Below are 12,866 nucleotides of genomic sequence, written 5' to 3' on the forward strand. Positions count from 1 at the left end.
CCTCGGGGTAACTAATGCAGTGCCCATCCTCGTCCAGCAGGCTCCTGCTGCCCTGTGCTGAAGGTGGAGCTGGTTAGATGTGAAACTCCAGCCGTGAAAATCTCCCATCTGTGTCTGTGCCCCTCCCAAAGTGCTGCCCAGCCCCTTCGACTCCAGCTCTGCTGTGGGTCCCAAGGCTGTCCTGCCCCTCCCCGAGTGCCAGGTCAGAGCTGGGAGCCCAGGTGGCCCTGCCTGCTCTCCCAGAGCCCTGTCCCCAGGCCAGGCTGTGCCCAGAGCTGCTGGCAGCCCTTGCCAGGGGCTCGGGAGCAGGGAGTGACAGCCTGCAGTGACACTGAGGGGATGCTGATGTTGTGCCTGGGCTTGCACAGCTCTACCTTCCAGCATGTTTCTGCTGTCAGTTAGAGTGAACTTTGCAGGAAACTGCCAGGCTTAGCCAAGGCCAGAGAAGCTTTTGAGCCCTGGGTGATGTTGGGATCTCTTCCCCTTCTCTATCCTCTTCCCATTAGCCTTGTTCCATATTGGTGCCACAGATGGCAGATTTTCACTCCAGTTTTGAGACAGAAGGATGTATCAGAGGCTGTTTTTATTTCCACTGAATTGATCTATAACCTTTTGCTGCTTTCTCTCTCTCTCTCTCGCTTTTTAAACCTTCCTGCCACCTCCTGGGTGGGGTCTGCCCAAGTCCGTGCTCCCCCAGCTCCTCCAAGCGCTGTCTCTCCAACCTTTGTCCTGAGAGCTAACAACCTGCTTCATTAACCTTAGCTAGTTCCTAACCCTAACTAGATGCTAACTTTTCTCTAGCTAATAACCTAACCTCATAACTAGAAGCTGAGTCTAACTAGAGTCTAATCCCTAACACTATAATGCCCCTGTTCCCTTAGCTCCTTTGAAAATAAAGGTGAACTCTACTTAGCATCTCTATATTTTTACCTTCTATCCTGAGAATGGAGGATTGAACCGCAGCAGAAGGGTGAGCAGGGCTGAAGGATAAGGAGGGAAGGGATTTTTGGTGATTAAGGCAGAAGATTGGCACGGGGGAGGCTTTGACTCCTGTCCTTGCCTCTGCCAGTCTTCCCTCCGTGACCTTGGGCAAGTTGCTTCCCCTCTACCTCAGTTTTCCCCGTGTGTAAAGCAGGATCACAGCTCTGCTGTTCCTCCCCAGGGGAGAGGAGAGGGTGAGAGGATGGTTTGTCATTTGAGGTGCTCCACAGCCCCGGCTGGGAGTGCTGCAGGGTGGCAGCAGTGTCACCTTGCAGAGGAGCTCGTGTGTCTCTCCCTGGTGACAGGCTGAACTTGGCCCTGCGGGATCTCCCTGTTCTCAGGATTGGGGTAAAAAGCCAGCAGCTGAACCCCCTTCTCTGGTAACTGCTGAATGCCACTGTGAGCAAAAGGACCTGCCGTGTTTTCCAAGGAAGATGGTTTGGTTGCCAGCCCAGGAGGTCAGATGGGGGACAGGGTTTACCCTGACTGTCACTCCCTCCCACCTGGGAGCCCTGCCCGAGGCTGGGCACTGACAGGCAGCAGGAGGGGCTGGAGTGAAACAGCCCAGGGAGAGGCAGCCAGCAGGCAAGTGCAGCAGGGCTCTTCTCTCCACACAGCCCCTCCTCACTGGCAGCAGGGTGGCTCAGGCCACTGCAGGAGGTACCAGGTAGCCCTGTCACCTCTTCAGTGCCCAGAGCTGCCTCAGTCCCTGGGCAGGGCCCTGAGGGATGGCCAGAGGTCCTGAGCAGCACATGCACTGGGCTCACACATCTGGGCCAAGAGCTAAAGTTTGGAGCTAGCCAAGGTGGGAGCACAGCTGCAGCTGCAAGGTGCCCACGTGTCCCTCTCCCTGCCCGGGCTGGCACAGCCCTGGTGCCCCAGGAGTGGGGAAGGTAAATGCAGGGTCATCATGTGTCCAGTCAGGAGCAGACAGGGATGTCAGCTGAGAGCTTGAGGGGTTTCTTTACATTCCTACCCCAAAATGGAGCCAGTCTCAAGCCTTTTGAAGCCAAGAGCCCCGGGAGGCTCTGCAAACAGCCAGCTGGGTTGGGCTGCTGGAAAGGACACCCCGCTAAAGTATCCCAAGCCCTCTCCAGTGTCCTGTAATTGAGATGAGACAGACCAAGAAGTTTCCTACTGGGAACTGTCTTCCTTGCCTCAGGTCCTTTTCCCACGGGCAGTGCAGGTGTTTGGGGTTTTGCAGTCATTTCACTCATTTTCTTTGTTTTCTTTGCAGAAGGTACACCGATCCGAGGTAAGACACCCCCAGCTCACTCACTCACCCACTCTCCAGACACTTCTCTCCACACAGATCCCGTTCCATTGCCCTGTGCTCAATACAGATTCGTGTTGTTGTTACGTTTCCTTGTCCTGCTTCACCTCTGGATATTTCTTTTTTATTCCTGTCTTTATTTTATCTATGGTTATAATGTCCTTTTTTGTTTGCTGGGTGCACTTGGTAATAGTGATGCTGTTATTCCAATAACGTCTCCGGCTGCGCTGCCTCAGATTTATGGCAGAGTTTTAAGAGCTAATCTCTCCAGGACTATGAAGGACTGAAGTTTATCTCGAGCATTAAATGCTCTCAGAGCTTGGTAAACACTTAGGACTTTCTCTTGATTGGTGCAAAGTGCTCCTGAGCTGCTGATAGTGAAGGGAGTTTTCCAGTCCTTTGCTCGGGCAGATCTTCAGCACTTCCATCTCAGCCTACTCATTTGTTTGGCTCCAGAGCCCCTTTCCTCTTCCTCCCCACTCTCTTTCCCTTAGGTTCTCTGGGGAAGATCCATGGTAAGTAGCTTCTGCCCTGTCTCTTTAATGGAGTCAAAAATTGACCTGAAGCTGAAAGGCAGGAGGAGTTGGGTGTGCACCCCTTGGGAGACCCTGCTTTGGTTGTATCTCCACTGGCACATTTAGAATTCCATAATGCCCTGCTGGTAAAAGCAACAGGAGGTGCTGTAGGTGAGATTTACGTTTTCACACATCATGTCTGTTGGCTCCTGACAAGTGCTGAACACTCCTCAGCCTCTCTGCAGCCTCCTTTCTGCCATTGCCTTGACCAGCAGGGGTGAGGAGGGGTGAGTCCCTGTTCCCCAGGGAAAGCTGCCCACTGCAGCCCTTGGTTCCCTTCCTGCTCTGGAGTGAGGCTTCGTCTCCCCTGGGTGCTCTCAGACCAGGGATGCTCCTGAGCAGCACAGAAAATGGTTCTGGAACCAAGGGAAACAGCCCACAGATTTGTCCAAATTAACAGGAATTTCTGGGAAAACTCACCAGCAGCTTTCCACCCCAGTGGAGCTCTCCAGCAGCAGAGCTGGAGCTGTAATTCCATATGAAAAATGCTCAGCTGGGTGCTCAGTGGGAAGCTCCAGCCAGTTTGGGTTTTAACTCCTGTTGTGCTGAAACACCCGCAGATCCTTTTGGAATGGATTTTGCTTGGTTTACTGGTCTGGGTGGGGTTTTGGGGTTTAATTGCCTCTGTTCTGCCTTTGGGAGCTGCCAGGCATGGGGGAGGCTGTGGGGAATTGCACTCACACCCCAGCCCTGTCCCAGATCTCTCCCAGCCCCACGTCCCCCCAGCAGCATCGTTCCCACCCACGCACAGGCAGAGGAACGTGAGCTCGGTGTCCTCCTCTGTGAGCACACTGCTTTTTCCTTCTGAAAAGGCTCTATCTGCAACCAACAATGATCTCATTTGCACTCCTCTCACTTAAGATTTTATCAATACTATTACACTGAGCTGGAATTGTTTGGTTTTCCTATTTAGGTGGGGTTTTTTTCCAGAGATGGGAGTTAAGAGTCTTACCACATGTGAGCTCTGTCCATATCTGTAGTATAATCATGTACTCCTAATACATAAAACATTTGAGAGCCTGTTGAATTATTTATGTAGTATGTATTTTAACTGGAGTTTTGCAGGGATGAAGCCTTCTGAGGTAAATGAGGCAATTTTCTCCCATGTAGTTCCATGCTGCATCTCTCTGCATATTTGCTGACAGGAATCTTTAGTTTGGGCTCTGGGTGTATTCTTGTAGACTGCAATAATATACAAGTTTAGAAAAGCCTTAATCCTTTTGGCCCAGATGATGTAAACCATGCAGGCAATTTTGAAGTTCCAATGCAGTATTTACAGGGTTTTCCCTGGGGAATATTTACTATCAGTAAGGTGCTTTTCACAGGGGCTCTTATCTCCCTAGGCTTCCCGAGGAGCAGGTATCGGGCACAAAACAAAGGCAGCAGCATAGAAATTCCCCAGGCAGTGGGTGACAAAGCCTTTCACTTGTATGGTCACCGCTTCAAATTGAGCAAGGGAAAGTCAACTGCCTGCCGATGGATTTCTGGGGATCACAGTAATATGGATTATTGAGGCTGATTTCGGGAGTTCTGGTGCAGAACGCCTGCATTGCAGAAGCCACAAAAACTTGGTGCCTTTGCTGATGAGCTGAGGACAAAGAGCAGCACTCACTCCAGAGGGGGGATGGCATTTTCTCACCGTGCCAGGTCCACGGGGGCTCCGTGCTCCTGTCCCGGTTTGCTGAGCCCGGGGGGAGGAAGGGGCACCAGCAGGGCTGCGGAGCCAGCAGAGCCAGCAGAGCCTGACGATGTGTCTGTGCTGCCGTGTCTTGTCCCCTCACAGGTGGGCTGCAGATCGAGAGCAGCGAGGAGACGGACCAGGGCAAGTACGAGTGCGTGGCCAGCAACAGCGCCGGGGTGCGCTACTCGTCCCCCGCTAACCTTTACGTGAGAGGTAGGGAGCACAGCGGCTCACGGCACTCAGCCTCCTCCTCCTCCTCCTCCTCCTCCTGCTGCCCATCCCACCCCTCCCCAGCTCGGGGGGTCCCCGCTGCCCCCCGCATCCCTGTGGGGCCGCAGGGCAGGGCTGTCACCCACGGCCGAGCCAAGGAGCGCACCCCAAAGCCAGGTCAGCCCGCAGAGAGCCCCTCCACTGCAGGCAGAATTCCCCGTCCTCCCAAAGGATCCCCGCTCTCTGGAAGCAGGGGGTTCAGTCAGTCCTGCTGCTGTGGCTGGGAGAGGAGGGCAGGACCCCTCTGTGTCCCTGGATGCCCCCAGATTGCAGCAGGAGGGTGCGTTGGCACTGCTGCCCTCAGTCCCAGCTGCTTTTCCCTCTGCCAGCAGTAATTTGTCCCTGGTTCCTTGGGCACAGAGCTGGGGACACCAGCAGCCATCCTGCCTCAGTGACAGCCCCTTCACCCTGCAGCAGGGGAACAGATGACAGGGGATTGGCTTCTGCTCCGTGTCCCCTCGATGTTCTCCCCACCCCGGGCCAACAGCCTCTCCCCTTTCTCTTATTTTGATCTCTCTCTGACCTGTAATATTTTGTGTGTAGCTTTGGTTTAACATCTTTCCACAGCAAAAGCCCTTTTGGTAATGAGAGAGCAGGGCTGGTCCTTCTCAATTAAAAAAAAAAAAAAAAAAAGAAAAAAAAAGAAAAAGAAAAATGCTGTTGGGAGGAAAAAAGACAAGTTACATCCCAGCAAACTGTTCCCATTTCCATCCCATCGACAGAGGAGGCGCCTCCCACCTACACTCACGTTAATCTGCAGTCCAATGCAGAGCCATGCTCCTGTGTGCACTCCTTTCTCTCTCTCTTTCTCTCTCTCTCGTGTCTCACGCTCACTAAATCACATGCACATGGAGAGAAGGCTTTTAATAATTTAATGTTTCCAAGCTAAATTTTTAAATAGCCTTTTGTGGCCAGCTGGAAAATTGCGTTTGAAATTTGCCCCGTCGCCCGAAACTCCGCTTTTGGGAGTGTCAGTCTGGATCCAGTACTAATTCAGGGCTGAATCCATTGCAGACAGCTTAGCTGGAATGGTTTGGGTTCTTTTTTTTAAAAAAAAAAACAACCTAAAAAGAAAAGAAACAGGAAAAACGTGGGGATTTTTCATTATTGTTTTGTTTATAAATTTCCTCTACTTTTCTGGCCACTCGGAAACTACCCAGGAGACAAAGGTTGTAACACGGTGTTGTCTCCACACCTGGCTGGGAGGGCTGCAGGTGATAGCCCTGTTCCTACCCCAGTTAGGCCGTGTCTACCTGGGCCTGCCTGCAAACCAGACTAACCTGCCGAGAGAGTGCAGAACACAGCCTGTGCCAGCTCGGCCTGTGGTTTGGGTGTTTTTCATGCTGTTTAATTCCTTGTTTCTTGTCTGTTAATATCGTGGAAAGGTAACAAATTTCTGAAATGGATTTGCTTTGGTGGGAGGGAGAGTTCATGCACATTTTTCTTCCCGTTTTTTTGTTTTAAAAGAGTCTCGAGCACTCTTGTGTTTCCAATTGACTTGTTTCTCCCATAACATGCTTGTCTCTATAGACCACCTGGGATAGGAGTTGTAAGTTTGAACTTTGCAAGGAAATGGTTTGGTTTTGCTTTTCTTTTTCCTTCTTCTAATGATTTCTGTTTTCCTTATTCAGTCCCGTGGTGGAGGCAGAGTGAGCAGGGCTGGGTGTGGGGCCGGGGGGCTGCTCTGCCCGGGGGCTCCGCTCCCCTTCTCCGAGGAGCAGAGGGACTCAGGGAGGGAGAATCCTGCTGGGCTCAGCACCCCTGTGGGGCTGACTCTGAGCTAGGATTGCTCCCAGCCTGGCCTCCCTGTGGAGCTTGGTTGGGCTAAAAGGGATGGGAGGGGGAGCGCTAGGAAGGCAGGAAAGAGGGTCGTTACTATCTTCATTTTTTTTCCTTTCTTTTTATTTTGGTTAAGAGAAAAAAAAATCAATCAATTTGCAGCTGACAGCCTTGAGAAGGCCTTTTTTTACTCTCTCTGTGTTTCCCCTATTTTTCTCTTCTCCTCATGTCATTGTGTTCCGCATCAAACCCCCTTAACATCCCTCAGAGCTACGAGAAGGTTGGTGTGGTTTTTTTCTTTTTTACTTTCTTTACCCACATTTTTACATTCGTAAGAGAAAAAAAAAAATGAAAAAAAAAAATTTAAAAAATGAAAAGAGAAAAAGCAAGAAATCTTTAAGATGAGCGAGACCCGCGCATTCCCGGGTCTCACGGAGATGAGTTGAGTTGCATTGTGGGCCTCTCTATGCATCCTTTGGTAATGTTGCTGAGTTCTTGCACTTTTTTGTCGTCATGGTTACCTTGCCGTTTGGACATTGGGCCTGATGCATGATAGGAGAATGTAACAATCTTCTTTGCATGCCACTTTTTAAATTAATTATGAATTATTTTTTCGATATATAAATATGTATCGTTTCTTTCTGTTATACAATTCTTGGTTTCTTTGAAGTGGATTTACTCTTACTTTCCAAATTTTTGGTTCTGTTGGGTTTTTTGCTTTCTCTTGATTTCCTGTTTCTGTTTTGATTGGTTATGCTGTGCTGTAGTTGATTCCAAACGCATTGTGAGAAGCCAGTGTTCCTGCCCACCCGGTGGTAACTGAACTCCTCAATCCCTGCAGGAGGAAAGGAGTCACACAGCTCTAACGCCTGTCCATGGAAGCCCTGCTATTTGGGACCAGCCTTTGTTTTGGGGGAGGGAGGGATCTGGGAAGTGGAAAAGATGGTGAGAACCCAGGGGGCCATTCCAAGAGTTAGAGCAGACCTGGGTCACGCTATTGCTCATTTATTTCTGGAGGTGTGGCTCTCGTTCCGCCTCCTGCCCACAAAGAAAAGCCCTGACCCCGCTCCGGGGCGTCCCCAGCCGTGGGAGCTCCCACTGCTCGCTGCCCAGTTCCCTCCAGTAGCACCAGGAGCAGTCAGCCCACGTGGCACTGACAGGGAGCTTCCTGCTGATCCCAAATCCCACGCTGTTCTCTCCTGGAGCACCCTCGAGTGCCAGGCAGAGCCCCAGCCCCAGGCAGAGCCTGGCAGAATCCTGTGGAGGAGGTGACCCCTCGTCCTGGGAGGGCTGGGAGGGAAGGGCAGCTGGGCAGCTGCCTCCTGGCTCTGCCTCTCCCCAGTGTCCTGCTCCCTTCCTGGGATTTATCCACTGCTGCCTGGGCCAGGCCCTCAAACCCAGCCAGGCACAGCCAAGGCAGAGCCTCCTTCCTTCCTGAAGGAGCGTGGCAGGGGAACTGCAGCTGTGCAGGCACTGCAGCACTGCCTGCTGGGGCACATCTGGCAGCTGCAGCTATTGCAAACAGCAACCAGCAATCTGGGCCGGTGACATTGGAGCTGAAAATGCCTCTTTTCCCTCTTCTCATCTCCCTGTTCGTCCCCAAGAAGCTCCTGTTGCCTCCCATGTGTGCATCCCGAGCGGGTGAGGCACATGGAGAGCGAACAGGGGTTTGCAGTGTGGTACCGGTGGTGCTTGGTGCTTGCCCCGTGCAGAATGCCAGCCCCTCCCTGGCTATGCCTGCCCTCTCCTGCCAGTCCCCAGCTCTCAGTCAGCTACCAAAGGAGTGGCTTTCCTAGGGCACAGGTATTAAAGCTGTGTGATTTTTGAGAAATCCAGTGCAGTATTGACACAGTATCTGTCTCTCTCTTTCTCTCTCTCTCTCTTTCTCTCTGTCTGTCCTTCTCTTTTTTCTTAAAATGCTGAGATTTCAGTGCTCGGACCCTCAGTGCTGGTATTCTCCCCTCCCCTTCCGAGTCTCCTCCCTCCCCGTAGGCACCAGGGTACCACTCCCAAATGCTGCTCTCTTGAGAATTCCCTGGGAAGAGACCAGCTGTGGCTCTTCTGACTTGGATGCCAACAATAGCCAAAAAACACCCCTCAGTCCCAAGGCTCTTTTTAAAGGGAAAAAAAAAAAGAAAAAAAAGAAAAAAAAAATGCTTGTTCTATTTAAAAACAAAAAAAAATAGCATTTGAAATGAGGTTTTCCCATCCCACCTCCCTCCTGCCTAGGACTAAAAGGTGATAATCACTCCTAATTACAGGATTTTTCTTCATGACTAGGAGTTTGAGTTTCAGGATTTAGGTGCAATTAAAAAGGGATTTATACACCATTATTTTTATTTGTTTATTTTCTCTTTTATAAAGTATTTCTAACATGGCCAAACTGCACTGCTGCTGCTCAGAATCTCTTGTGATCTGAGAAGGCTTGAAGATTAAATTCTTCCTAAAGAGCCAATAAAAATAAAAGTAACGATAATGACATCAACAGCGATAAACTAAAGCTAAATGGGATGTAGTCATTTAGGCTGGAATGCCCCTGGGTGAGGAAATAGAGAGGACACCTGGCTCCAAGAGGCTGTGTGGTTTGCCAGAGCTATGGTCTCTGAGCAGCCTGGTCTGCTGGAAGGTGTCCTGGGAGAACAGGATGGGCTTTAAGGTCCTTCCAGCCCAAACCTGGGCATGGTCTTGACATTTCTGGTGCAGGGTTTGCCTCAGGTGTTACTGCAGCTCAGACCACACCGTGGACCAAAATAACAGAGAGCTGGCAGGGCATGCCCCAGGTCGGAGGCAGAAGCATCTTCCTGGAGACCACAAAAGCAGGTCAGAGCAGGTGAGGTGGTCTCTGCCCCCAGCCCAGGGTGTGGCAGTTTAGCCTGAGCCCCCTGCCCAGGGTTCACCTGTGGCTGGTGAAAAGATGGGGGCAGCTCTAGGGGCAAGCCAGCACCTCGGTGGGAGCCCTGGTTTTTCTGGGAGCCATGCAGCTCACCTGGCTTTCAGAAGTCTCCTTGGATGCCCCTCTGTATCCCCAGGGACACAAGTGCCATCAGACTTGGATGGATTCAAAATCCTGCCAAGAGCTGCCTGCCCATGGTGGCCTTTGAGAGGCTGCCCTGGATCCCTGGCAGTGCCCAGGGCCAGGCTGGAGCTGGGGCTGGGAGCAGCCTGGGACAGTGGAGGGTGTCCCTGCCATGGCAGGGGTGGCACTGGGTGGGCTCTGAGGGCCCTTCCAGCCCAAGGCACTCTGTGGTGTTTTAATCTGTAATCAGGGACCACGCTGGGGGCTCAGCCATTACCCCAGAGAGGGCACGTGTCCCCTCAGCCTGGACCTGTGTCCCTTCAGCCAGGACCTGTGTCCCCTCAGCCCGGACCTGTGTCCCCTCAGCCCGGACCTGTGTCCCTTTAGCCTGGGCCTGTGTCCCCTCAGCCAGGACCTGTGTCCCCTCAGCCAGGACCTGTGTCCCCTCAGCCCGGACCTGTGTCCCCTCAGCCCGGACCTGTGTCCCTTTAGCCAGGACCTGTGTCCCCTCAGCCAGGACCTGTGTCCCCTCAGCCTGGACCTGTGTCCCTTCAGCCAGGACCTGTGTCCCCTCAGCCTGGGCCTGTGTCCCCTCAGCCAGGACCTGTGTCCCCTCAGCCTGGACCTGTGTCCCCTCAGCCAGGACCTGTGTCCCCTCAGCCAGGACCTGTGTCCCCTCAGCCAGGACCTGTGTCCCCTCAGCCAGGACCTGTGGCCAGAGCTGTTTGTCCCCTGGAAATGGAGCACTTTGCAGCTCTCCTCTTGGTTTGGGGAGCTGCAGGTGGCCTCCTCCCTTGCTCTGGTTCGATCCCCAGGTCCAGCTGCTGGCTGGGATGGAGCCCTGTGTGAGGACCTGGTGTCCCTGTGCCCCTCCATGTCCCAGAGGAAGGAGGGTGAGCTGTGGGGGCTGAGCCCCAGATCCCCAAATGCAGATGATCCCCCGAGCTGCTGCTGGCACAGGACGCCTTGTCGTGGTTGAATTTAGCAGAATTAAGGATTTTCCCCTTTTTCACACAGTGGGCCCCTGTCAGGAGGTACAAAAGGCAGCAGTTGGGATGCTGCAGGATAATCCTTCCTGCTCTCTGCTCCGGCCTCTTGTGGCTCTGCTCTTTTGCAGCCCAGGCAGCTGTAAATGGCTCAGCAGGCATTTAAAGCAGCCCAGTGCCTGCTCAGGCCCTGCCTTTGCTGCCTGTCACCATCAGCACGAGCTTTGTCACCCCAAAGAGCCAGGTTCTGCAGCCCAGGCCCTGCTGAGAACATTCCCAAGGCTCTCTGGAAAACCTCAGCTCATTGAGAGACCAAAGATGAAACCAGGCCAGGGCAAAACATGTGAGAGCTGAACTAGTGGAAATCAATTAAAATAAAACCCACAGAAAGGGCAGGGATAGTGTGCCGAGCACCTCAGGAAATAAAGCTTCAAAATAGATTAAAATGTGACTAATTTAAGCAATAATTTATCCTGTAGCCTGGGTTGAGTTTGGCTCATGAGTAATTTGACCATCAGACCAGAGCTGCTGGTTGGTTCCAGGTGGAACCATTGCTGAGCTTTTCCCTTTCAGTCCCACTTAGAGGTTGAAGGAAATAATTCCACATGCACTAGAGATTTAACAAATAGCCACAAGGTCAAAGCAGTCAGTGGTATTTTAAACTGTAGGAATTTTAATGCCTTTTTAGACCAGATTGATAAATTCTTTAATGGAGAAGGAGGGAGGCAGAACCACCACTGGGTTGTACAGCTGCCTCTGCAGTGCCCAGTTTCCAGGTGCTACAACTGAGGGATGGAGAGTTCTGGGATGATTTTAAAGGGTCATTTTAGCATTTCTGTGGGTGGGGGAGCGCCCTGTCCGTGTTTGGGGTGTCCTCAGCTCTGAAATTCTAGTTCCAAACCAAACAAAGCAAACAAAAACTTCACTGTGTTTCTGCAGAAGGATTTCTCAAGGGTATCAGGAAATGCAAATGGATACAAAAAGCCACCCCCCCAAAAAAAAAACAATCAAAAGAAAATCCAAAGTGTGTATATATCTATGTATATACATGACTATCTCTCTATAGAGGGCACTTTGCAGGAACACTGTGCTGTACTGATCTCGAAATCTCTGCCTGCCTGTGTCTCTTACACCTTTTGCATCGCTGTTCTCTTTGTTTTAGGGGAAAAAATTAGATTACACCTTGTCAAATTAAAATAACAAAAACTAAACCAGTCAAGTCTGTGTTTAAAATTACAGAGCTGCGTGAAAAACAATTGGATTCTGATTATTTTCTGTTCAATCCTGTAAAAAAACAACAGGAAAAAAAAAAAAGAATTGCAAAAGACCAGAGATGTTCAGCCAGCCTGTCGCTCAGCTAATGTGGCTTTTTAAGTGCAAAGTAACAATTATTGGGAAGGTAATGGATTTCCTCCAGACCAAATCCAAGCCTTGGTCTCATTCTTTATTTATCTACCTATTTACGTATTTATTTTCTTTGCTGTGAAGGAAATGAGGAAGGAGATGGGCAGGAGGAGGGAAGCTTCTCGTCCTGTGGAGGGGCAGAGGTCGGAAATCCAAAGCCAAAAGGTCTCAGCCCAGGGGAACGAGCCTGGAATTGGGACAGGGAGAGGCAGAGGCGGCTGCACGGACACGCAGGGGCAGGGACAGACCACGTTTGGGAGGGGAGGACAGGTGTAATCTAAGCTTCACTAATAATGTAGAGGCTGCACATTATTTTGGCACCCTTTCCCCTACCCCTCCTCATTTTGGAGCAAGACGGAATGACTCCTGTCTCCCCAAAATGGCCAATAATGTCCGCCTTCTCACCTCATTTGGAGCAGCAGCTTGCTGAGTGTCAAAATGTTTAATACCATTTGGTTTTGTTTGGTGCTTTCAACCAGTCACTTCACCTTCTTTTGTTTCCTTTTTCGATTGATTTCTTCTTTAAGGTATAAGATGCATTTCTCTTTGAGTTGGTTTAATGTGAATCGGGGTTTGAAGTGACAGGTTCTTGTCCAGGACATTCTCCTTTCCCCACCTGGCTCCTCCTCCAGCAGTTTTTCTCTCTGAGGGAATCTGGAAGGGGCTGTAAAAGAGCAGCTGGTGGGGTTCCTCAGCACAAGCTGGTTGGTCCTCAGGTTTCTCTCATTAGCAGCATCATGGGAACACATTTTAAGGATGGATTCTGGTGTTGCAAAAGTCAACCCTGGACCTCCCAGTGTCTCTTCCAATCAGGTCTGTAAATCTTGCAAAAGCACCTCTCACCTTGTGGACCCCGAGTGGTGGTGGGGAACCTGAGCCGTGCTGATTGGGACCAAAAAAG

General features: G+C 51.3%; 1 protein-coding gene across 1 annotated transcript in view; it reads left to right on the forward strand.

Annotated features, from left to right (window-relative positions):
• PTPRS (protein tyrosine phosphatase receptor type S) overlaps positions 1–12,866 on the forward strand; it is a 116,645-nt gene that overhangs the window by 54,995 nt on the left and 48,784 nt on the right. The window contains exons 5-6 of the mRNA XM_050985933.1: positions 2,749–2,769; positions 4,574–4,723. Coding sequence (XP_050841890.1) covers positions 2,749–2,769; positions 4,574–4,723 — 171 coding nt within the window. The remainder of the gene's footprint in view (positions 1–2,748; positions 2,770–4,573; positions 4,724–12,866) is intronic.

Source organism: Serinus canaria, chromosome 28 (assembly GCF_022539315.1).
Source record: "Serinus canaria isolate serCan28SL12 chromosome 28, serCan2020, whole genome shotgun sequence".
Taxonomy (NCBI): domain Eukaryota; kingdom Metazoa; phylum Chordata; class Aves; order Passeriformes; family Fringillidae; genus Serinus; species Serinus canaria.